This window comes from Phalacrocorax carbo, chromosome 1 (genome assembly GCF_963921805.1).
Source record: "Phalacrocorax carbo chromosome 1, bPhaCar2.1, whole genome shotgun sequence".
In the NCBI taxonomy this organism is placed as follows: Eukaryota; Metazoa; Chordata; class Aves; order Suliformes; family Phalacrocoracidae; genus Phalacrocorax; species Phalacrocorax carbo.
In genome coordinates this window covers 97,943,749-97,968,749 of record NC_087513.1, presented here as the reverse complement: position 1 = coordinate 97,968,749, position 25,001 = coordinate 97,943,749, and the positions used below count along the sequence as shown (strand labels likewise).

The 25,001-nt window shown below is 40.5% G+C and overlaps 1 protein-coding gene across 1 annotated transcript in view; it reads right to left on the bottom strand.

Annotated features, from left to right (window-relative positions):
* Positions 1-15,081, bottom strand: part of TMPRSS7 (transmembrane serine protease 7) — a 32,367-nt gene extending 17,286 nt beyond the window's left edge. The window contains exons 1-8 of the mRNA XM_064468418.1: positions 14,899-15,081; positions 13,902-14,032; positions 11,402-11,469; positions 10,373-10,566; positions 9,436-9,474; positions 5,836-6,064; positions 4,253-4,383; positions 2,884-2,996 (exon numbers count right to left, since the gene is read on the bottom strand). Of these exons, the coding sequence (XP_064324488.1) occupies positions 2,884-2,996; positions 4,253-4,383; positions 5,836-6,064; positions 9,436-9,474; positions 10,373-10,566; positions 11,402-11,469; positions 13,902-14,032; positions 14,899-15,070 (1,077 nt within the window). The 5' untranslated portion in view covers positions 15,071-15,081. The remainder of the gene's footprint in view (positions 1-2,883; positions 2,997-4,252; positions 4,384-5,835; positions 6,065-9,435; positions 9,475-10,372; positions 10,567-11,401; positions 11,470-13,901; positions 14,033-14,898) is intronic.
* Positions 15,082-25,001: the final 9,920 nt, after the last annotated feature.

Below are 25,001 nucleotides of genomic sequence, written 5' to 3'. Positions count from 1 at the left end.
ACAGCTTTTACAACATCCAGAAGACTCCTAAACCATCTGGATGATAACTTGGAGGTACAGGTACTAAGACAACCAACAGGAAAGGTGCCACCTTCTATTTGTTGCTTATTAACAGGGATGGTCTCATGAGTGAAATAGAGACTGGGGGCCGCCTTGGCCATGGTGACCATGAAGCAGTCAAGTTTAAAATCTATGGTTACAGGAGGAAAACTGCCAGCAAGACCTTAGCTCTGGATATGAGGGGAGCAGACTTCAGGTTGCTCAGGGAACTACTTAGTAAGGTCCCCTGGGGAAAAGCTTTTGAAGGTGCTGGGATCCATCAGTGCTGGTCACTTTTTAAGCACCACCTCCTAAGAGCACAGGAGCAGGCAGTTCCAAAGTGTAGGAAGTCAAGCAGATGAGGCAGAAGGCAGCTTGGCTGAGCAGAGATCTTCTTCTAGAAATAAGGTGAAAAAATGAAAGAAAGTATACGGCCAGTGGAAGCAAGGTCAAGTGGCATGGAAGGACTGCAGAGATGCTGTTCACCACTGTAGGGAGGAAATACATCCAGCCAAAGCTCAGTTAGAGCTGAAGCTGGCCAGTACTCTGAGGGACAATAAAAAGGGCTTTTTTATATACGTTAATGGCAAAAGGCAGGCCAGGAGTAACATTGGCCTGTTCCTTGGGGAGCACGGCCACGCCACAAACAGGGACATAGACAAGGCAGAGATGTTTAATGCTTTCTTCACCTTGGTCTTCAACACCGATGGTGGGCTCCAGGACCCCCAGAGCCCTAGAGAACCTAGGGCTAGAGAACCATGACTGTGGCAATGATAAACTCCCAGTCAACCCTAAACTTGTGCAGGACTTGCTGCTCCAGCTAGATCCCTGTAAGTCGATGGAGTCTGATGGGATTCATCCAAGGATACTTAAAGAGCTGGCTGATGTCATAGCAAGACCTCTCTCAATGATTTTTCAATGCTCTTGGGAATCTGGAGAGGTCCCAGTTGACTGGAAGCTGGCAAACGTTGTCTCAATCTTCAAGAAGGGCATCAAGGATGACCCCAATAACTACAGGCCCATCAGTCTCCCTTCTGTGCCTGGCAAAATTATGGAGAATATTATTCTGGGAGTTACTGAAAAACACCTGAAAGACAACGCAGTCATTGGTCCCAGCCAGCACGGGTTCACGAGGGGAAAGTCCTGTCTAACAAACTTGATTTCCTTCTATCGCAAGGTTAACCACCTAGCTGACCAAGAGAAGCCAGTCGACATAATCTTTTTGAATTTCAGTAAAGCTTTCAATACTGCCTCTCACAGTATCCTTCTGGACAAAGTGTCCAGTGTACTGCTGGATAAACACATAATACAATGGGTGAGCAACTGGTTGATGGGTCAGGCTCAAAGGGTTATAGTAAATGGGGTTACATCAGGCTGGTGCCCAGTCACTTAGTGGGGTTCATCAGGGATCCATCTTGGGGCTGGTACTCTTTATAAAATCTCTTTGTAAATGACTTGTATGCAGGCCTGGAGGGAATACTCATTAAGTCTGCTGACGACACAAAATTGGGAGGAGCTGTTGACACTCTCGAGGGCAGGGAGGCCCTGCAGAGGGATCTGGACAGACAGGAGAGCTGGGCAATCACCAACCGTATGAAGTTTAACAAGGGCAATTGCCGGATTTTGCACCTGGGGCACGGCATCCCTGGATGTACATACACACTGGGGAACAAGAGGCTGGAAGGCAGCTCTGCAGGGAGGGACCTGGGGTTCTGGTCGATGGCAAGTTGAACATGAGCCAACAGTGTGCCCTGGCAGCCAAGAGGGCCAACCAAGTCCTGGGGTGCATCAAGCCCTGCATTGCAGCCAGTCAAAGGAGGTGATTGTCCTGCTCTGCGCTGGTGCAGCCTCACCGTGAGTGCTGTGTGCAGTTTTGGGCGCCACAGTGTATTAGGGCTACAAGCTACTAAAGAGTGTCCAGAGAAGGTCCATGAAGTTATGAAGAGATTTAGACGAGAAACTGTGTGAGGAGTGGCTAAAGTCACTTGGTTTGTTCAGCCTGGAGAAAAGGAGACTGACGGCAGACCTCATCATAGTCTGCAGCTTCTTCACAAGGGGAGGAGGCGCTGATCTCTTCTCTCTGGTGACCAGTGACAGGACCCAAGGGAACGGCAGGAAGATGGGCCAGGGGAGGTTTAGGTTGGATATTAGGAAGAGGTTCTTCCCCCAGAGGGTGGTGGAGCACTGGAACAGGCTCCCCAGGGAGGCAGTCACAGCACCAAGCCTGACAATATTCCAGAAGCACTTGGAAAACGCCCTTAGACACATGGTGTGAATTTTGGGGTTGTCCTGTGTTGGGACAGGAGTTGGACGTGGTGATCCTTGCAAGTCCCTTCCAACTCAGGACATTCTATGATTCTATGATCTTAAGAGACAAGAATTCAATTTATTAAGCATAACAAATTAGGCTGAGAAGAGATATCAGAGAAGTGGCAGTAATAACTAGGTAAGAGGACTCTTTTTTACACTTTTTTTCTCCTCCACCAAATTTTTAGGGGTAGGAAGAAGAGAATTAAAAACAGTAATGCCTTACATTCTCTGCTGTGAAGCAATTCTGCAGACTAAACAAAAACTTATCTCAGCTTTTCACATTTATAATAGGACAGCTTAGGAACTATATTCTCTTTGTTAAGATTAAGTGCCTGGAAAAAATAAAAAACAACCAACCAAAACAAAACCCGACACAAAAAACCTGAGCACAGCCAGATATTCAGCTATGTCATTTCTACATCTGTAAGGATGCAGCTTACTCCCTACATAGTTGTTTCTGCTATTCTTACAGGTCTGGGTGCCAAAACACACAACAGTGCCTAAGAGAGAGAGATTCATGTTAATTCATGTTACCTGGAAGTTCCACACACAAAGACATTTTGGAGGATAATAGCTTGGGTAATAGGGACTTGTGATTCTCCCTTCATAGCCAATTTTCTCTTTTGTCACTATTGCTTTTCCACACCCTAGGGAATAGGGAAAAAAAAAAAAAAACAAAAGGCAGAAGTTGGCTAGCAAAGCTATTCAGTGGGCTAAGCATCCAAACTTATCAGAAGTCTTCCACTGCAAAACAGGGCACCTTAGGAATTTTATTTATCTGGGTTTAAGCTGTAAAAAGATACCCTTCACGGTGATGCCAACAGACGGACAAGGGATGTAAAAGTCTAGGAATGCTTGCTGGGCTCTGCAGGATCAGGAGAAAAAAAACTGTGAAGGTTTATGTTGGTCATTTCACTGAAGTCAGTTTTGCAAACAAGCCTCAGTGAACAGTGTTGCATATCAATACATCTACACTGTGGTAGTACATGAGGATCTCTAGCCTTAAAATGCAGCCAGTTAGAAGAGAAATTAACAACATGCTAGTCTAATCAGCTTCCTTGAAGCCAAAACTTCCTTTTATGACTGCTCAACAATTCATTAGAATCAGAATTAGAGAATTCATTAGAAACAAACATGCACACCATAGAAACCAACAAAGAAAACCCAGCCCTGAATTTAAACTAAAAAAAAACCATAACAGCCATGAATATAAAGTTACTTATAATGGAGAACTTATCACATGCTTTTATTATGGTGTTTTAATGATTAATTACTCTCAACATGGAAAGTATGCAGCATCTTTTTGAGCAGCTCAAATTTCCTTGCATTGGATTGCGTTAGATTTTTCTCGTGCTACTAGTGTGATGTTCCTTGTACTGCTTGTGATTATGATCTAACTTCATGACCACTTCTTAAAGTTTAAAGCAATAAAAAGCAGATTATTGATTTGGTGCACTGATAACCGATTCCTTTGTGTTAATGAGGAGACAGGGACCGATAGAAAATGCAGAAAAAGCTACTGAAGTTTTATTTTCTGAAAGTAGTTTTTAGTCCTGAACTCCTTCCACCTTTAACATCACCACTGAGCCCCAAACCAGGAGGCCAGAGCAGTGCCACACCTGGAATAACAACTCCATCTACTGGTACATTGCAGTCCTGACCAACCAAATTCAGTCAGTGCTTGTTTCAGGCTTCTCCCTTCCTATCTCAGTTAAGGACAGCTAATCTGCACAGATTAAATTAGTCAAGAGGAAGGCATACACTCAGTATTGCAGAGAAGATGGAGACAGACAGGCATGTAGAAAAAAGGAAACTGAGATACAGGAGTCATTTATCCGTAGTAAGGACCATGGGATCTTAGACAGAAACACTAAACATGTTTCCAAACACAGAACAAACCTACTTTCTTGTGTAATGACCTCAAAATATCCATGGAACTCCTTCCGTTCCTTTATTTGTGCTGCTTTAAACATTACCAGCATGAGATTATTTGTGGACACAAGTGACACCAATGAGTCGGCTGGTTCACAACCCCTGAGAGGGAAGAGAGTACTTAACATAAGCAATTGGTTAAAAAACAAAACAAAACCAAAGCAAACAAACAAAAAAAGCCCAAAAAACCCCAACCAAACCCAAACCAAAAACCCAACACGTTTCTCTCATTCTGCACAAAAATTTTCCACAAGTGCAGAGCTTACCTACTTCAAAGCCTAGTAAAAACTCCATGCTCTTGAACAAAAAAGTAGCTGTTACAAGGCCAGTTAGAAACTCAGTATTGGCAAGTCACTTCTTACAAAAAAAGAAATTGCAAACATGAAAAGGAAGGTGGAATGGTTAGCTCTAGGATATAGTACTGACTTTCAGCCTTCACTCCAAGCAAAAATTAATGAAGCCAGTAGTAGAGAGGGGCTTGTAGAAGATTTATTTTATTAGAGAAACAGCTTTAGCTTGGGGTCAGGGAGTGGGAAAGACAAGCAAGTTATTCAAGTCAGAAATTAAGAACCTGAGTCAATCAACTAGTCTCACAAAAATTACTTTCCATATGCATTACATAGCAGATATCCTCAGTCTTCTACAGATACTAACAAATAAGTGAATACCACCTGCTCTTTTATAGACAAGTCAGAGCGATTCAGATTACTAGAGGACAGCTCTCAAAGAGGACTGAAAAGCCAACGCTCTTTTTGAGGCTTATACACACACTGACAGGCCAGAGAAAATGACTTAAGGGGTCAAAACACAGAGCTCATCTACTTGATCGAGGTTCTGTCCTCACCTTTTGGTATAACAGAGACCCATGGAACTGGTTACCAGGAACGTCAAACAAAAAATCCCCAAACGAGCCTACTGCATCATTAAGGGGGGGGGGGAGAAAAATAATTTTTAAAAATTCCACATCCCTCAACTCATCAGAGCTTTAACTCCAGATATTAATAACGCTCTAAAACTACTCAAAATAGAGGAGCTAAAAAAAAAGCGCTGAACTGGTGAGTAGTGGTAAGTATCTAAATAACCATGAGACAGTTTTAGCACTTCAGTCTTCACATGAAGAGCACTAGTCTTCATATAGAAGAAGAGCTTGCTTAGGGGAGGAAATTTTGACATTTTCTTTTAGTTAGCATCTGTTTCCCGATAAGAAACAGAAAATTCCGCCCAGTAATGTGTGAACTTCTCATAGCTCTGCAGCTAGGTGAAGATGCACTCCAATTAAGGAATAAAGAAAAATGTAAAGAATATTTAACTGTTTCTTTTATTGGCGAGATCAACTTTTCCACTTCTGTTAAAAAAATAAAAGTTAAAAGGTATTTTGGCAGGTGTTGTATGCCTAAAGTATGAAGATCAGTGTTTTTGACAAAACAAACTAAAACACACCAAAATTGCCATCAACAAATCTACAGGAAGGAAAAAAAAGAGAAACAAACCAAAACAAACAAAAAACCCAACCAAATGATTCTCAACAAATTCTCAATGAAAATTTATACTCACCGGTACAGTATCTTGTGTTTGATTGGCATCAAAGAGTCATAAATTGTTAACGAGTCTGTGATGCAGTTATCTGCTTCAATCTGAAGGGATATTATTGAAAGACGAATAAGATGGCCCACAGATGCAATCAGCTTAAAATAGCAGATAGTTCCCCCTGAGGTAGCATGGATATCCAGAGGAAAGTGCTCATGTAGGTGATCAGCGTACAGATCGTACATACAATTTGTTCCTGTGGAAATGTCGCATTTTCAACACCGGGTACTCACTACAAAACTGTTAAATCCTCATGGAGTATGAAAAAAAAAATTCTTAAATATAATTTTAAACTAAAGCAATGTCTGAAACCATTGCTAAATGTGAAAAAAAAAGTAGCCTATGCCACTCTGTTTGCATCTTAGTTACAAGTTTGTGGTCAAGGAAAAGTCTATTCAATAACTACAGAACATCGCAAATGGTGCTGTAAATAAGTTCTTGTAGGGTATTTGCACAAAAGCACAACCATTTTGTACAAGAGTTATTTGCAGTTAACAAAGAGCTTTGGGGCTCCCAGAGGATAATGTACTTAAATGAAATAATTGTTCACTGGAAAATGTTCACCAAGACAGAACTCAATTGCTCACCCCTACAGATATTAGGATATTAATAATAAATAAAATTAAAAATTAGAGTTCAAGCTACATTTTTGTATTACTCTGGGTTCTTTAAGATTATCATTCAAACATCAGTCTTCTCAATGATTTATTGTTACATGACCTGTAAGTGCTACCGCTAAATTCAGATTCACCAATTCATTCAGGTTGGAAGGGATGCTAGGACCTTTCCTGTTCAACACCTCACTCAAAGCAGGGACAAAATTAATTCAGACCAGGCGTTTGTTCTGTCAAGTCTTGAAAACTTTTGCATCATTAGAAGTCACTGTTAGAAATGGAAGTACAAAGTGAAATGTAAACAATATGGCCTAGCCTACAAAACACTTATAAAAAAGGCTGTGCCATAACTCAGGTAAGATCACCCTACTTGTACCCAATTTTCCATTTAAGCTGAAACAACCGTTGCTTTCAAGTCAAACATATGGAGGTCTTCATTTAAATTCAGTATTGCAGCTCCCATTCAGCCAAAAGCTTAGGGATTTTTTTGTTTGGTCATATCTAAAACTCTTAACATAGCTCTTTGAAAGGTGACAAGGAGGAAAATGCAAATTATGAAGAGTAAGATCCAAAGTCAATATTTGCATTAATTTCTGCCTATTAAAACACAAGTCTCTGAAATAGTTACTATTGTGGAACACCAATTACAGCACTGTGAAAGTTCACTATCAACTGTTGACTCAAACTAAATGTGGGTTTTTTAACCAGCAGTAAATCAAGACAGGAAGCAGCAGGCTTTGTCTGACTTCCACTCCTAATTTACAAACTTGAAACTAATGCTAGAAATGTTCAGGGACAATCTGTAAGGGTCACCCTCTGTTCAACTGAATTACAGTTATAACTATTTAAAGCTTGGTCTTCCTTCTTGTTCTTATCTCTTCCCAGTAACATTCTTTTTTATAATAGTTATTTGTGCTTATTTACTCATCCCTAACAAAGCCAGCTTTGGTCACAATCTTTAGAATTATGTGAATACCTTTATTTCTAAGTGGTTAACAATGTGATAAGCTCACCGCTGGTGAGGAGCGTGGTGCAGAGATTCCAGAGCTGGCTCTGGAACTAGGAGTAATGCAAGCATAGCAGTTTGAAACCTGGAAAGCTAGATACAGTCTTTACTCAAGGAGACCCTGCATAGCCAGATACCACGGCAATGTAAGTAGAGATTCAGCTGATGCGAGTGACAAGCCCCTTCTCCAACCCATTCTCCAACAAATCTGCACTCCAGTGCTGTGCATGAACTAATAACTAGGTGCATCTTAATGCCAAAGTAACTCCATTGCTCTCAAAATACAACCAGGCAACGCACCTTCCTTGCATGCTGCTGCATTAACACTTTCACCTCTGCACCAAGTTCTGTGGTCCTAAGCAGACAAACTCAAGGTGCCCCAAGAAATGCAATTGCACCAATATAGGACTTTCTCAAGTCCTGCGGCAATCCTTATTGTTGTTCCCCTGCAACTTCATTGCATGCCAGCACTATGCTTCTCATAGGTGCCAGTTGCCACCTGTGGCTGGCTACATTGTAAATCTCTGAAAGACATGTAAAATACGGCAGATCATCCATCTCCTTTTCTGTGAAAGATACCTTAAAAGTTCTAAAAAAAGCCTTAGAATCAATATTTGTGTTGCACTGTTCTTATTTTCTTCTCCTTTAGGGAATGCACTCTAGAATAAATTTAAACATAAGACCTGACTGTACTAATTCATCTGCCCCAGAACACTGAACGGGGAAATGAAATTGCTATACAATTAAGCACCAATGCACAAAATTATTTTATATCATTAAAATGCAGGTAAGGACATGTGACAAAGGCCGATACTGCTACGCTTTGCAGTTTAAGTCAGGAAAGGTTTTGAGCAAATGAATGCTGTAGCAAACTTGACTTGAATTTTGAGCAGTTATGGGCTGGTATCAATATAAGTATTGCAAACCATGGCCCAGAGCCTGACCCGAAGTCCATCTGTGGACAGCAGCATTAGGAGACCTTGACCTGGCTGCACTGACCAAAGTAATTGTTGAATTCTGAGAAAACATGCAAGCTAAAACCTTATAACAGAAGCAGAAACCACAGATAGAAAAGTAATTGTTGAAATAGTACAAGTTAATGTCTCAGAAGACACAAACACAGACATGGAAAGGTAAAAAGCCCTTTAAAAACTCAAAGGGTGCCACTTCACAAGACGAAAAGTAGGCCTGTATCAAGAAACAAGGGGGAGGTCAACACACCCCTATCTGATTGAGAACTGCGAGCCCAACAGAGACTTATCATGTGTCTGCAAAGGTGATTAGCATACTATTGTTTAGCTTCGTAGCACATTTTCTCTAGGTACCTACTATACATGTAGTAGAAGCAGTAAAAGTACAGGTGCACTGTACTTTTAATCTGCTTGTAAAGTCTCTGCACCCTGCCAAAAGAACCTAATGGGAAGTTTAGAACATGAAACCAAGCAGGTATATAAGTAGTGTCTCCCATAACTCTGGCAAAACTGAACTGCTTAAACTAATTTCTGTTAGGGAACTCATTCAAAATTAAAACTCATCATTAACCTTGGAGAAAAGGGAGTGAAGGAGGATAAAGGGTGGACAAAAGCATTGCTACGGTTTATCTCAAAAGCCAATAAACAGATTTAAATTCAGTGCTGCCCGGTTTAGAAAAGCTTAGTCTTCTTTTCAACACAGAGTGAATAGCAAACAACTAACTGAATTTATTTCCTATTATGCCACCAAATACATCTAAAAATTTTACCAGTCAGACTAAAGGCAGACAGTTTCTGTATGTGTCACACCCAAGACTCTTGGTCACTCTTACAGCAACTCGGGGACATAAATGCCAAGGCTGAATTTAACCCTCTTAAATTAACACTAAGCAGTATCTTTGAGTCTAAGACATGATCTAAAAAGCTTTGTTCTCCACCTCTCCTCTGCCAGGAAGCTGCCAAAATGGTGAATTACCTGTTCCCGTTGTTGACCAATAATCTGACCGAAGACCTGCTGCACAGAAAAACAGTTGTGTGAGTCTTCACATTTGCCCAAAGTCCAGAATTCAGGGTTTAATTCAATCACACTTCTTTAATCATAACACTAAACACTCAGGACAAAACAGCTATCTCAACAAGGGAGGCTGCTCAAGCTTCCTTCTTTTCTGCAAATTCTGCAAGCAGCTTTGGAGGTATCATGTCCCCAGACATTCAGCGCCTGAGGCAAGAAGAGGTTGTACATCAATTAAGCAGTCAAATTTAATTGAAGGACTGAGACAGGTACCCAGGAGGTCATTTTCCCTTGGCCAGAAAGTATTTTTTCAACTTTCAGTTGGACAGAGCCATTCGAATGAAGCTTGTCCTGTCTTTTGGTTATAGAGCTGAAAATCATACATTTCTCAGCTAATTACATTAAACAGATACTTGAATCCTACATTGCTAATTTCTTCCCCAGACAAGAATGACACAGGAGTTGTTTAATGAATGGGCAGCTTTATAATCTGTTTCTTAATCTTTAATAAAGGGGTGACAAGAATCTCCTTTTCAATGGAGGGGCTAAAGTTTGGTCCATGTGGAAAGCTTAACACTCCATCTTTTTATACTTTTACAGCCACAGACTAACCCAAATCTGAGCTGACTACAAGGTGTCAGGCTTAGATCCTGAATTTGAACATAACTGCTCCAAGTAAAGGAAGTTTTGCAGTAGGGGTTCACAGGGATACTTTGTACCTTGGTTTGACCACAAATCTGGTTTTCATTTTCCTCTCTTTTTTTCTATAATAATTTTGGTATTAGAAGCTAAATGTGCTGGATAAATATTTTGGTTTATTTATAGAATTTGCTACCTCAAGGTGAAAACGTTTGCTTAACAAAATGTTTCCTCAAGGATATGGGCATGTGCTAATACTAACCACTTAGTACAATGGAATCCATGTCGACTGCAAGGCCCTGAAGACTTCCCACGGAGGTCCGGTTAATGATACTTGTCTGAATGGAGTCCTTTAAAATGGCAGCCACACAGTCTTCACATAGCACTTGTCCTTTTGCCTGCGGTACCACAAATACGATCCAGAAATGAATAAGGAGGCCTCCATTATTGTTGTTACTGAAATAAAAAGGTCCTACAGATTAACATCATGCTGAAAAATTTCTGACAACTAGACTCTCAACACAAGCTTATGAAGTACAAATTTGGAAGGTTATGGTGTATTTCCATCTTGCCTTGTTGCTTTGACACACTCAACGTATTTTCTCTCCTAAAAAACCAAACCAACCAAACAAAAAAAAAACCACCAACCCAAAACCCAACAGCAAAAAACCACAACAAACAAACCACAAAACCCAAAATGTCAAAACACAGTCCTCACACCCCGTTGGGGATCTTCATCAGGCTGATTCTGTGAGGGCTCCTGACTTTTAAGATCTATGAAAACCACACCTACTTGAATTGGAGCTGGTTTATCTCCTAAAGATCACTGGATTAGAATAACTAATCCTCTAGCATTAATTATATACACAATATTAAAGTAAATGTGATTTATTGCAGTATAGGGATTTAACCCTTCTTCTGTCAGTAGAAAATGGTGTTACAGCAATAACATTGCTTATAAAATATGTTCAACTTGGCCAATAATACAGAGCATGTTTAAGTTTAAACGGCTGCATGAGCTATCGGCCAAAGCATCACACCAAACCTCTTTAGGGACATTATTTCTGTTTACATTAGATTATACCCCTGGCAGAAAAGGAACCGTTTATATGACTTTAGTTTGCCCTTATTTTTGTGAAATGAATTGGTGCAGGTTATAAATATATTTTGCTATCAATACAAGTGCATAGCAAAAGATTACATCATAACCACCAAAAATAGGTATCTCTAGGTGGCTCATTATATTATATACTACCCAGCAGAAATACAATTACATTAACCACAGTTTTACCTGACTTCTGAAACTGTGGACTGCTTATAAAATTTGGAGAAAGAGGAGGCTGTGTAGACCAAGTTCATCTGAAAGAGAAAGTATTAAGCTGATGAGAATTTAGCATTTCTGAAAAATCAGCCATACCTAGAGATGTTGTATGCCTAGGCATTCCTAGGAATATCTATTTTTCCTCCCACAAAGCATATGTGATCTGCACATTTCCAGACATACAGCAGCCAAGCTAGGCAGAGCAGCAGACACAAACAGATCAGCTCTGCAAATGCACCCTTAACAAGTCCAATATTAATAGGAAACATCAAATCTTCTGCCCATGGCCAGCTGACTTATTTGGAAAAAGCATTGCTCTACAAATGTGTTTTGAAAGAGCGCACATTCTTTGACCAGCAAATCCCAGACAGAGGGGGCTTCCCTATCCTGATGCTGAAACTTCGGGCCAGTCTTCAGAAAATAAGCATGTACTCATAATGTTTTGTGTGTTGGTACTAAGGTGCAGCTATCGGAGCTTTTTCCACAGAATCATAGAAAGACTGAGATTGGAAAGGGCCTCTGGAGAGCATCTAGTCCAACCCCTCTGCTCAAAGCAGTAACAACTACACCAGGTTGCTCGGGGCCATGTCCATTTGAATATTCCCAGGAATGGAGACACACAGCCTTTCTGGACAACCTGCTCCAGTGTTTGATCACCCTCAGAGTTAAACAGATTTTTCTAACATTTATGTGGAATTTTCTTGCACTTCGGTTCAGTTTGTGTCTATTTTCTTCACCTACAGCTTCGTATTAACATATTTACTTCCAATACAGAGCGTAATATATGTAGAGAAGGAAAAACTCTGCTCATTTCATGCTGTGGGTCTGCCTTTGGGGAAAAGCAAGCTCCCAATTCCACTAGTTCATTGTATGTGCATGATGACACCAGTGTGATAATAACCTTCATTCCTCTTGTTCAAAGAGGCATACTTCTAAAGCCACAAGGTGGCATGTACCTCAAGCTGTTCAGACCTCATCCTGCTGCTTAATGGTTAAAATCAATGCCCAAGGGGCTGTATCAGGGATTATTTTGAAGCAAAGCCTGTAAAAATCACATTGATAATAGACCTTAAATTTTAGTGTTTGATACAAAATTTGAACAATTATTTTAAGGCCCTAAATAAAAAGATTGGAGCTCAATCTTTCACCAGATTAGGCTACAAGGGATTTTATATATTACTGTTACTATTGAAAAGGAGCCTATCTTGAGAGGTTCTTCCACTGCCACTCTGAGGGTCTCTGGGTCAGGAACCATGAACAAAAGGTTTTCAAGGAGACAAACGAAAAACCTCACCAATTTCCCACAGCACTAACTAGCAATTTTAGTTAACAGTCACATCGCCAAAAAGTGTGGTTTCAGCAGTGTAAAATCCATCGATGAGTTCAGGCAAAGTTTACAGACAAAAAAAAAATAATTTCCAAGTTACGTTCAAGTAGGTGGTGGTGACAGCCGGCAGTTCACACCTGCTGTCGCCCCCTTCACTATGTGTGACAACAGCAGGATGCTCTGGGACAAGAGCAAGACAACAGGTTAGAGCTGCTCCATGGATAGTGGGGGAAGGACACGTCTGCACTGGTTCTGTGTCACCCCTGCCTAAAAGCACTTCAGTCACAAATGTGCAGGACTAGGAAAACTAGACAATCTGCCTTGGTGTCCTTTGTGATCCATCTATTGGGAGGCGGGGGTGTGTGGTGTGCAGGGAAGAGTCACCCCCCTTATCAAAGGTAAACCTAGAAAACAGGAACATGAGTTCTTATTATAAGATGACAATAACTTAGCAGTTATTCAAAAACTTCTTAGCTGCATCTGACTTTGCTTTGCAATTTTCTTACTATTGCTTGAAGCTTTATGTGGACAGTGCTGCATTTCCTGACATAAAAGTCTTTTTCCTCCCTACACCAAGTGTCTTTGAAGTCAAATTCGCTTTTAACCAAGATCCCCACCCCTCTCTTCCAACTGTAGAGCAGCCTGAGCTGCCTGAGTGCTACTTCTGCTTTGACTGATGCAAGATGTTTGGGAAGAATAATGGTCTTTAGAATACCTGGCATCAGAAGGAAATGTAAATATGTTTGAGAGCTCTAGCATAATTATAGATGCTCTAAGACAGAAGACTGGCAGCAAATACCAATCTAAATGCAAAAGACTTCATCGGTTTAATGTCTCAAAAGTGGCAATTAAATTTTGAAGGGCTTGTATAGAGCTCTATTCATAGACTCCAATTTGTGGGGGGAAATACATAAATTTTTTAGTAAGCGTAGAAGTTAAACAGACCTTTTCAAAACTCGGTTTGTGATTAACAAGCTGAAAGCACTCAGTTCCTTCCTGCCTCCAGATAGCCACCCTTTGACACAGTCTTCCGGGGGGATGAGGGGAGCAGAACACTACAGCAGACTCAATGGCACCTGAAAGCGGCACCTGTTGTTCACAGCTCTGAGCTTTTTTGCTAAGCAAGCAGCCCACTCATCTTACCACATGCTGCACGTTCTGTGCCACTGAAAGGAATTCTTTTGACTCCTTCTGCCTGTATTCTGGGAGAAACTCTATGTTGGCAACACGAAACAGTCCAACAAAATACAATGCATCTTTGTTTTCTGCCTGAACTGCAAGAAACAAAGAAGATGGTTAGCCTCCTTTTTTTTTTTTTTTATATAACAGTGAGATATTTTTCTGATTATATTCTAAGCCAAATTAATATATTCAGCCTTATAGTAGCAAGGACTACCAAATGAACACTATGTTTTCACAGTCAAACTGTTCTACATGATTACCACAGTACCAAAGTTCATTGAGCACCTTTTCCCTACACGCAAGGTAAGGTACCACCACACAAATGAACCAGCATAATGAAGGCAATATCAACATCCTGATTCTGGAGCATCCTGAAGGAATCTTAAGGCAGTGTTAGTGTTGGGGTTTAAAGAGGAGGGCATAGCTTTTACTGCTCACTTGGACACATCAAGCAAGAAGCAAACACTCCACAGAAGTGACAATTTATTGTCCTGTCCAGTGTTTTTACAGGACTCAAAATAAATATTTGCCTTCTATATTTTACTCCCTTTTAATTTCTTTCAGTCTATTATACACGAGAGACAAAGAACCTACCTGGCCTTCAGCAGGCCAAGAAACACAGTGGAAGTCAAAATTTGAGGAACTGTTCCTCAAGAGTTCATAGGAACTGTTGGGTCTGCGCAATTAGCTCGCACGTGCAAAAAAATATTTTGCATAACACTTAAAATAAACAGTCACACTTCCTAAAGCTAGCAGCTCTGCCTGCTCTTATAATTACGTGTTAATTCAACTGTCTGAAGTCTTAAAAAAGATGCCTAAAATTCTTTCAGGCCCCATTTAAATAAGTTTCATGTTTATTTTAGAAACACCCTTCATGACAAGTGAGATCCTAAACTCAACTGAAAGTGCTATTAGGGATAGTGCTGTATGAAATTGGCATGAGCTTTCAGCAACCCACCGATGAAAAGCCACAGTAATGTCCAGGTTACGACTCCTAAAATGAATAGAATGAGGGTAAAGAGAATTATTTTGTTTTGAAAATTCCACAGAAACTTATCTTTTTTCTTCAATTTGCCATGTTTTTTCCTTGCCAGAATTCTCTTTGCCAACTTATCTTCTGCAGTTACCATTTGGACTGAGATGTTGGCTACCTAAAATAAGGTGAAAGACAACAAAAAAAAGTGGAACATTTCCAATAGCAATTGACAGACCGATTACTAGAACAGATTCCTACAAATATTTGTCTGTTACTACATGTACACAACTATAGTTAACTTTGTAGCAGTTAAACTCCAATCAGAAAGTAAGGTCCTTTTCTTCCAGACACTTGCTGATATAAGAGTCAGTCCCTACTGCATAAGGATGTAAAAACACAATGTACCCTAATATAACAGCTCACCACGCCACCACTGTGCAGTATTAACCATCTGAACGAATGCTAATTCATTTAGCATGCATCATGCATCCCTCATTAGTGTAAATTAACCCTCTTTAGCCCAAAGGGTAGGCAAGGCTGAATTACCTTGCACAGTCTGCAGCTGAGATATCTACACAGACAAGTGCTGCAGAACAGCAGCTTTTCACCAGCAGCTTGGTAACACAACCCAGCAAAGTGTCTCATGACCCAAAGAGTTGCTATGCTTACGCAAGTTTAGCAGAAGCAGACACACGTTCAGCCATTCATTCCCTTTTTCTGAAGTGGGAGGGTGGGGTTAGCATGACATTCAAATAGCCAATGTTTTTTCCAATATTATAGTTTGTTTTTTCCCTGCTAAAGAACCAAGAAACAGGCCTATGCACACTATCATTGTTTTCTCCCAGTCCGTGGTCAAAATGCCACTGCTGCTCAGAAGAAAGCCACTTTCTTCTCAGACCAGAACCATCCCAATACAAGTGGGCTCAACCCATTCATTCCTCAGAAAGAAGTCTCTGCTTCCTTTCAGGATGGGGAACAGTGGGTACAGACATCCTCCTCTTGCACTTCCAGCTCCCTCTGAGAAGTTCCCACCAGTGGACAGGAGGACACAGCACAGGTCTTGCTGGGATAGGACCTGGAGAAGGTCGTCATCTGGATATCCAGCCCCTTGACAGTTTGTTTTGAACTACAGTCCCAGATTTCCTGAAGCTAGATTCAAAATATCTCCTGACCATCATATCTAGGCATAAAAGACTACTATGTGACCACTTCTGCATTTGCAGCAGCAATTTCTACTTCCTGTAAGTATCTTAGCTATCTACAGTTTGGCCTGTTCTGGAAAACCTCTTTGTAATAGACAACCCCCCAGGTGTTTTCCTCTGCAAGACATAATAAATGCATTTAAGCATACAAATAACGTCTATCAGTTGCTTCAGGCACAGCAAGAACTCCCTAGGGAAATCTCTGGGACTTCATGAAATTCCCACATGGAGAGCTCCTGCAACAACCAAAGGCTTTGTTGGAAGATCAGCGAGAGAGAGGTTCAATCACTTTTTCTGAAGTCAATTCATTATCTCATCTATGCAGAGGTTAGCTGGCAAGTTCCTGGACCATTCAGGGCATTAATGATCAAGTGCACTGGGTATGAACACAGGCATAGCTGTGATATGCAGCTGCACCAGAATTAGAACTATATTTTAAAAACCCCTACCTTTAATTTTCTCCTTATATCACAACTATAACACAAATTACATAATATTGCCACATCAATAAGGATCACTCAGGAAAAATATTCCAAAAACATGTTGATATTAGTGAGAAGGAAGCTCTCAAGAGGCTGCCTTAGGAAGTTGTGGGTTCTCCACGAGTGGAGGTGTTGGCAAACACCAGCTGGCAATTAGCAGCAAGGGTTTTAGTGGGAAGTCTTCTATCAAGCACAAAATAGCCTTTGAGACAAAAAGACCTGGCTCTGGAGCTCATATATACAAAGATGAAACTGAGCTTTGCCATTTCAAAGACGAAGACCAAAACAAACCAACCAGACAAAAAAAGATCTTTTTCCTTGTCTTTGGAATAGCTTGATTCAATTTAAGGGCATATTCAAGTGGGTCTCCCCCACCTCACAGATGATTTTATGCCACTTGCAGGCTAGGACCTACTCAGAGGTACATCATCTCAGCAACGCAAATCAAGAATCTCTCACAGAGACCAATGATAACTAGTCTATGATTTGCTCAGGGCACAGACACCCTCAGTCTACTGAGGGCCAAACCCCTGTCCCATCACCTATTCCCTGCTGTGCCCACACTGAAACACACCGAGGAATTCACAATCATGCTAGAACAGATGCACACACAACAGTACCAGACCCTGACTTGGGCAGATCTGGCTGTTCCCTATGCTCAGTAGGCTCTTCTTAGCCTCTGCAGAGCTACAAGGGGTAGGCAGCAAGAAGAAAGGCTGCAACAAGCTGCCAGGTTATTATTTACCATCATTACATTCTTTGAAGCTTCTCAGAAGGTACACTGCAAGAGTGTGTGGCCTCTTGTAGACTAAAAGGTGTGGACACAAGGCTCATTTTTCATCCCTACTAGCTATATTTCACTTGAGGAGGGAGAAGACCACTATGAAAGTCAAGAAGTAGCTTGCTAAGAGCTGCGCTCTGAGTTATCAATGTGGCATGCTAGATTTAATACAGTGGTTACAAAAACTATGTGAGGATGGAGCTTGATACCCAGGAAATTACAAGTGTAACTATTAGCCATTTGCAAAAAGTGGTGCTGTGCAATAATCTACAATAAGTGGTTGTCTCATTCTGCCCAACACCAGTAGAGCCACATCTGAAATACTGCATCCAATTTTAGGCCCATCACAATATAACAAAGGTGTTGATAAACTGGAGTGATTCCAGGGAAGGGTCACCAAGAGGTGAGGGTCTGGAGGATATGATGAACAGCAAAAAGTTGAGAGCCCTGGGGATGTTTAGCTGGAGACAAGAAGGCAAAGACCTTGTGAGTAAATCTAGTTATAGATTTTGCTATCTAAAGTGGGTTTTGGAGAAGACAGAGTCACACTCCTCTCACTGATGCACAGTGAGGAGACAGCCACAAGAGTCACACATGGCAGCAGGGGAAATTCCAGCTAGACTGGGGGTGGGGTGGGGAGGTGGAATGTATTTTACCATGAGGGCTGTACACCTGAGCTATGCCCAGAGAGGTCAGGGAACCTCTATCCCTGGAGATATTCAAAACTCACTGGGGCAATAGCTCAAGAAACCTGTTCTGACTTTGATGTTAGACCTGTTCTTTAAAAATGTAAAAACCTTCAGCAGTACCCACCAAGGTAATTTTTTCTATGATTCTTTGATATTATGCCCTAACAATGCTTTCAGTAAGACAGCTCTGTGTATCCTCACAGAGAGATCATAAGCAACATCTCCACAAATATCCTGCTAGTCCCATAGTCAAAAAAATACAGCTAGCAATCTTCGCCGTCAGAGTTGAGCATGTTCACAGATGAGAAGAAAAATGAGTAGTAAGTAGTAATGAGTAAAGTAATAAGAACCGGTAGAGCAATTTATAATTTCCCGAACAAAATGTGAAAACACTGAACTTTCAGGAAAATTTCTGACTCATATTTTCTATCTAGGTAATTAACTGCACTTGTTCTGCACATTCTCAAGGAAGACTCAATCTGCCGCTTTCTGTATTCTTTAAAAACCTTATTGAGTACAATTCTGTTTAAGGATGAAAACCAAATTGCCTGTTTGCTTGTTTAAAGCTCTGCTTTGTCATGTAAAGTTCCCTTATATGCTCAGGTGTTCAGTAGGACAGCTTGAGACAGCTCAATGAATACCCAGTTCTGACATCTGAAATTTGGGCCACTTTGATCAAGATTCCCCCAAGAATGTTTTATATTTAAGTTTTCCCATGTCATTCTTTCTTGTAGCTGTAGACCTAACCAGTGCAGAGGGATCTGCACAGGCTGGTTGAATGGGTCAAGGCCAATATTATGAGGTTTCACAAGGCCAAGTGCTGGGTCCTGCACTTGGGTCACAACAACCCCGTGCAACGCAACAGGCTTGGGGAGGAGTGGCTGGAGAGCTGCCTGGAGGAAAAGGGCCTGGGGGTGTTAGGTGACAGCCAGCTGGACATGAGCCAGCGGTGTGCTCAGGTGGCCGAGAAGGCCAATGGCATCCTGGCTTGAATCAGGAATAGTGTGGCCAGCAGGAGCAGGGAAGGGCTCGCCCCCCTGTACTCAGCACTGGTGAGGCCGCACCTTGAACACTGTGTTCAGTTTTGGGCCCCTCAGTGCAAGGTGCTGGAGCGTGTCCAGAGAAGGGCAATGATGCTGGTGAAGGGTCTGGAGAGCCGGTCTTATGAAGAGCAGCTGAGGGACTTGGGTTGTTTAGTCTGGAGAAGAGGAGGCTGAGGGGAGACCTTATCGCTCCCTATAGCTACATGAAATGGCCTCAAGTCGCACCAGGGGAGGTTTAGATTGGATATTAGGAAAAGCCTCTTTACTGAAAGAGTGGTCAGGCATTGGAACAGGCTGCCCAGGGAGGTGGTGGAGTCACCATTCCTGGAGGTGTTCAAAAAGCCGTGTAGCTGTGACACTTTGGGACATCGTTTAGGAGGCATGGTTGTGTTGTGTCAATGGTTGGACTTGATGATCTTAGAGGTGTTTTCCAACCTTAATGATTCTATGATTCTTAAAAATTAGATCCTGTCAAGGATCATTAAAGACTGCTCAAGATTGACATCACTGGATTCTAAGTATGCACTTGAAACAACTAATGTCTTCATTTCATATACTGCAATTCTAACCTTATTTCAAAAAAATGCACTTTATGTATCAAGGCTTGCATGGCAAATCTCTCTGTTCCACAGGATTCATAGGAATCCCAAACGCTATGTGCTATATTTTAAATATTTCCCTACGTTATATTAGTTTACCATAAACATTTTATATTAAGACAAAGGTGAAGTTAAGCTGTTCCCTTTCCTCAATAACAATCATAATTCTTAATTCAATTTTCCTCTCTGCTGCAACTTAGTTCTTGTGTTCTAGAGTTGGTTTCCAGCTAAAGCTGCAATTTGACTATCACCATATACTGAATTATTTACTTCTTTGTAATGAGTTAACATCTATTCAGTAATCCCCTTCTCTATCTTCTAAGGAAAAGCAAAACACTCTACCTACTTTAACGTTGCCTTTCTTGCATAAAAAATTATTTATTTTTGGAAAAATGTGCTGCCATAACACCAATATAAGCTTTTCATATTGTCACACTGAGGTGCCCGTTATTTCAATTGTCTGAAAATACATGTTACCAGCAACATGAAGATACAAAAACATGTTAACATTTTCAGACTGAGTTATAAAACAAAAAATTATACCAAATCTAACTGCGATGTTAAGTTTAATACTTGAGAATTATATCATAAGAGATCTAATAATATCAAGAAGTGTATGAAATCAAGAATGCTTAAATCAGCTACTTACACTTAGTTCATCTTCAGGGTTAGCTGCTGGGTGATCATTTGTTTCATCCATTCCAGCAGAATTAATTTTATTGCTTGTCCCAGCTGAAAGAGAGCCTTGCACCTTTTCTCAGGCACCAGTTCTACTTCTGAAGCTGAAGACTGCTAACAGCAATGTCCAGGACCAAAAGAGGCATCAATTTACTTTGATGAGTTTCCAGTTGTAATCTCATCTGCCCTATTGCTCCTCTGTGAATTAGAAGGATGCTATCACGTAACTTTAGACACCAAAGTCAGACCGGGTAAAATAGGCTTTTCATAGTCTTTTTAAAATAAAATAGACTCCGACTTGTTAAAACACAACATCACAGTGCTAAAATCTATATATCACTAAAACTTCACAAAATTTTTTGCCATGAACAAGAAAAATAGCAAGTAAAATGTAAATATTACAGCAAAATTATGCAACTAAAAGAAGGAAAATAAATGTAAGCACCTTGAGTAACAATGCTGCAAATAGCAGATGACAACTGCAAACCAAGAAGAGCATTTTGATGCTTTTCTAGAATTTTGTAATGTACCTTTTGAACACTATTTTTTTTTTATTTTATTGTAACCAAGAAATAAGCTGTTCCAGGCAACATATTTCATATTGCTAAAATAGATCAGGCCTCAAACTGGGAATCCTTTTTATAACCAGATGCAGGAAGTCACTTGTACCATAACAGTTCCATCCTATTTTCTTTGGTAATTAAATATTTATAGAGGATGTAAACCAGTACTTTCCTCAATGGATGCTAACTATAGAGCTGTCTTTACTTTTAAGTGATTAACAGTCTCAATACCTTCCTTGGGTCAACCTCAGAAATGGCACTGGAAAAACGCTAACTTTTTATTTTAAAAAAATAACCCTTCTATTAGTTTATCTTTTAAGACATTAAACCTAGACTAACAATCAAAAACTTTAGCAACACAGTAGCGTAGAGCTATAGAAAAGACGTAGTCAGACCTCGTAACAGGTGAGTTCCAGGCGTGGAACACACTGTGCCTGTGTAACCAGCAGCAGACTACTACAACTACAAGGCAAAAAACCCTACAGTTAGATAACATACTTGTAAACTAAAATATTTCTTGTCTGTGTGTTAGTCTTTGGCTTATGCCCTGAAGCACGATATTTATGTCCTCAGTCATTGTTTGTTGCTAGATCTAGAACTGCAACATAAATTAACTATATGAAGTGATACTTTAAGCTCTGGGCCTTATCAATGCTTTAGTAGCATAGGAAAATCTGTTCTTTTATTCCATATTACTACATATAATTTCTTCCAACTCCCACTTTTTTTTTTAACTGCATTAAATTTTCTGGGGACTACTGTGGTCTTTTAATGTGTTCATGTAATTCCCAAAAGCCCTCCACTATCCTGTGTGCAGGGAGTTACTATGATACGAATGGCATTTCAAAAGCTGGTCTGTAGATTAAAAGAGCACTGTACCTAAAAATACTTTCCTTTTGTCAGTATCAAAGTCTTTTGCATGTTTATTTAATAAGTCCTTTATGCTCTGAGGAAGCACAGTTATGGTCTCCAGATTTCACTTTTCTGCAGACGTTTAACTTCACATATTTTCTCCTGAAAAGATTAAAAATAACCCTGCTGTTTGTTATTGAAGTAGCAACAAGAGTCAGTCAAAAGCTATAGTAGTAAATGTGTGCTTTAAACCTGGTAAGAAAATCATATGCCATTTTCTCTAGACTACACGGAAAGGCTGAAGTGGAAATTATTGCCATTCCTTCAACGCAGTAAATAACATTATTATGTGCTTTTCACACACTTAAGGTGTATATGGGCTGCTTGTATGAAATAAATAAATGGAGGGTTAAAAAAAAAAAAAAGAAAAAGAGATGGAGGAGGTCCTCCAGGTGCTGGAGCAGAGATCCATGCTGCAGCCCATGGAGAAGACCATGCTAGAGTAGATGGATATTCCTGAAGACTGTGGCGCATGGAAAGCCCATGCTGGAGCAGAGGAAAAGAGTGAGAAAGAAGGAGCAGCATAGAGAGACCACTGTATACTGACCAGAACCCCCCATCCCCATTGCACTACTCAGGTTTTGGGGGGTAGATGGTGCAGGCAAGTAGAGGAGTTGTGAGTGAAGAAAAGCAGCTAAGCCCGGGAAAGGGGGGAGGACGGTGTTGTTTCATTGTTTGCCTTTTTGTTTCTCACTACCCAAATTAGCAGTTACATTTTTATTTTAATTGGCAATAAATTAAGTCAATTTTCCCCAAGTTGAGTCTGTTTTGCCTGCAACAGTAATTGGCAAATAATCTCCCTCAATAATAATCTCAAACCATTGTTTTTCTCTCCTTCCTTTTCTTCCATTTTCTCCCCCAATCCCGCTGGGAAGGGAGTTTGGCTGATAGCCATGGCTAACCCACGGCAGTGTTGCAGTACCTGGTACTTACTTCCCCCCTCCTCCTCTTAAAAAGCAAAATTAGCATTTGAGGGTTCCGCCCCCCAAGGTAAGGGCATTCTGTTTCCAAGTAAAGCAAAGAACAAAGAGGTTGGCAAACTGTAATAAAACGGGAAACACATCTAGAAATGAAATTGTCTTATGAAAGTGAGCACTGCTGTTTCCTTCTGTCTCATTAATTCCATGTTCCCTATGTAAAAAAAGTCTGCAGGTTAAAAAAATGCAAAGCCAATGCAATCCATAGGCTTACCTTCTCTGGTTCCCCTGACAGATACTAGTGATTCCAGATCAACTTGAAAAAACAATGATGAGCAGCCATGGTACGCATGAACTGGTGTTAAGCAATTTGATTTTACCTCCTGCAAGTAACGCATATCAAAACATGACTCATCTCTTTCTGATGCAAATCAACATAACACCTATGTTGATTAGTTTCAGAAGCATCCTATTTTCTTGCCCTTGTCATGGCTTCCAAACCAGTCCCACCTCCTCATGCTTTCCTACTACTACAAAATCCACCGTCACAAATCACAGACATTTCAGTTTATTCACGCAATGACAGTGACGCTTGGTTTTACTCACATCACTCTCTCCTAGGGCTGTAGCTTCCTCATGCACAGCTGTGTGGCAGCCTGACTTTCTGTTTTGCATTTCTCCAAGGCCATTTTGTTAGTCTAATCTGTGACACCACCCCCAGGCCACTGAGTCCCTGATTGAGGGGAAGGCTGCAGCAGATCTGCATGACAGCCTCAAGCCACAGCTGAGATGCCTGCCTATATTTCATAGATATGAGGGAGGAAGCTGGGATGCCAGTGATTCCACTTTCTTAGGAGAAAAAGCTTCTCTTGTGCTACTCAAACCTAGCTATGCTAGGAGGGAGGTCGGGTTCACCTTACTTGTCTCAGACTGTCTAGAAGTTAGGCATGTAAATCCAAGTTTGCTTTCTAGAATCAGTCTGTACACAATGGTGACAGAGAAGGACTCAAAACAGAGAAGATTAATCACACTTTCACCACTGAATACAGGTAGAAAAGAGGCAATTATTTTATCAAACCCATCATCCTGACCAAAGCTGCTCCTGTGATCAGTTCAGAGGCAGTCTTTCTTGTTCCCTTAACTGATTGGAACTTAGACCCAGCTTGCCAGCATCAGCCCACTAACACATCAGGGTAGGCTAGAGAGCCACTAACCTCAGCACGATATTTTTTTCCAAATTGATCAGAAGTGGCAGAGTTTGCTTGTATTTCAGAATCTCCCTTTGCCAAGCAACAATGTCTCACAAGCTGCACAAAAACACAGGAGGAAGAAGAGTCCATACACAATGTAAAGTTAACCAAAGTTAAAACTGGCTTTAGTACCTATAAGAGTTCCCTTCCATGTTGCTTTTATCTGTTTTTCTTTAATTAAAACTCAGGTAAAGCACAGGTCTTAACATGTCTAGGAGAGAACTGAACGGGTTTAAATGATGATTTATGATAACATTTGAGAAGGCATTAATAAAGATTCTTAATCAATTTTCATCAAAGCTGACACAGACTATCAGTGTATGATCACATATTTTGTCCCTTGAATAATTTATTCAAATTACAGGCAACAGAGGAAGAAAAGGTTTTGGCTATCCTTCTCAATAAAGCTTGTAATTCAGCTTCATTTTGAACCTAGAGAAGGTCAAATACCTATACTTTCAATAAGTATATATTAATAATAACTGGCATGGTATAAATAGTCTGCAGAGATCTGCATATACACAGGCAAGTCATTATTATTTTGGATACATCTATTCCATCACAGGAGACACAATAGCTGTTTCTTTAATTTTTTGGAAGCTGAAATTGTGAACAAGTTGAAATGAGGCTTTTACCAAAGTATGGAAGCGGGTGGCAATTGGATACTAACTACTAAATTATTAATAATTGTCTACTATTGTATGTTTCAGGATCAACTTTGAACCTCTTTCTTCTCCCCATTGAATGAATACCATGGTGCTTGCCTTCAAGATCTTTGTCATCTGGAAATTCAGCTTCAACTCACAGTGCTCATATTTATTTTTTCTTCTCCTTGAGCTCTTAATTTCTGATTCCTGACAATGCTTGACTATGCACTAGAGGCCTCTGATGCAAGAAAAGAGTTTCCCATAGACAAAATCGTCTTGGAAATTACAGGCAATTGAGCTGTCTTCAAAGATCCAGACATGA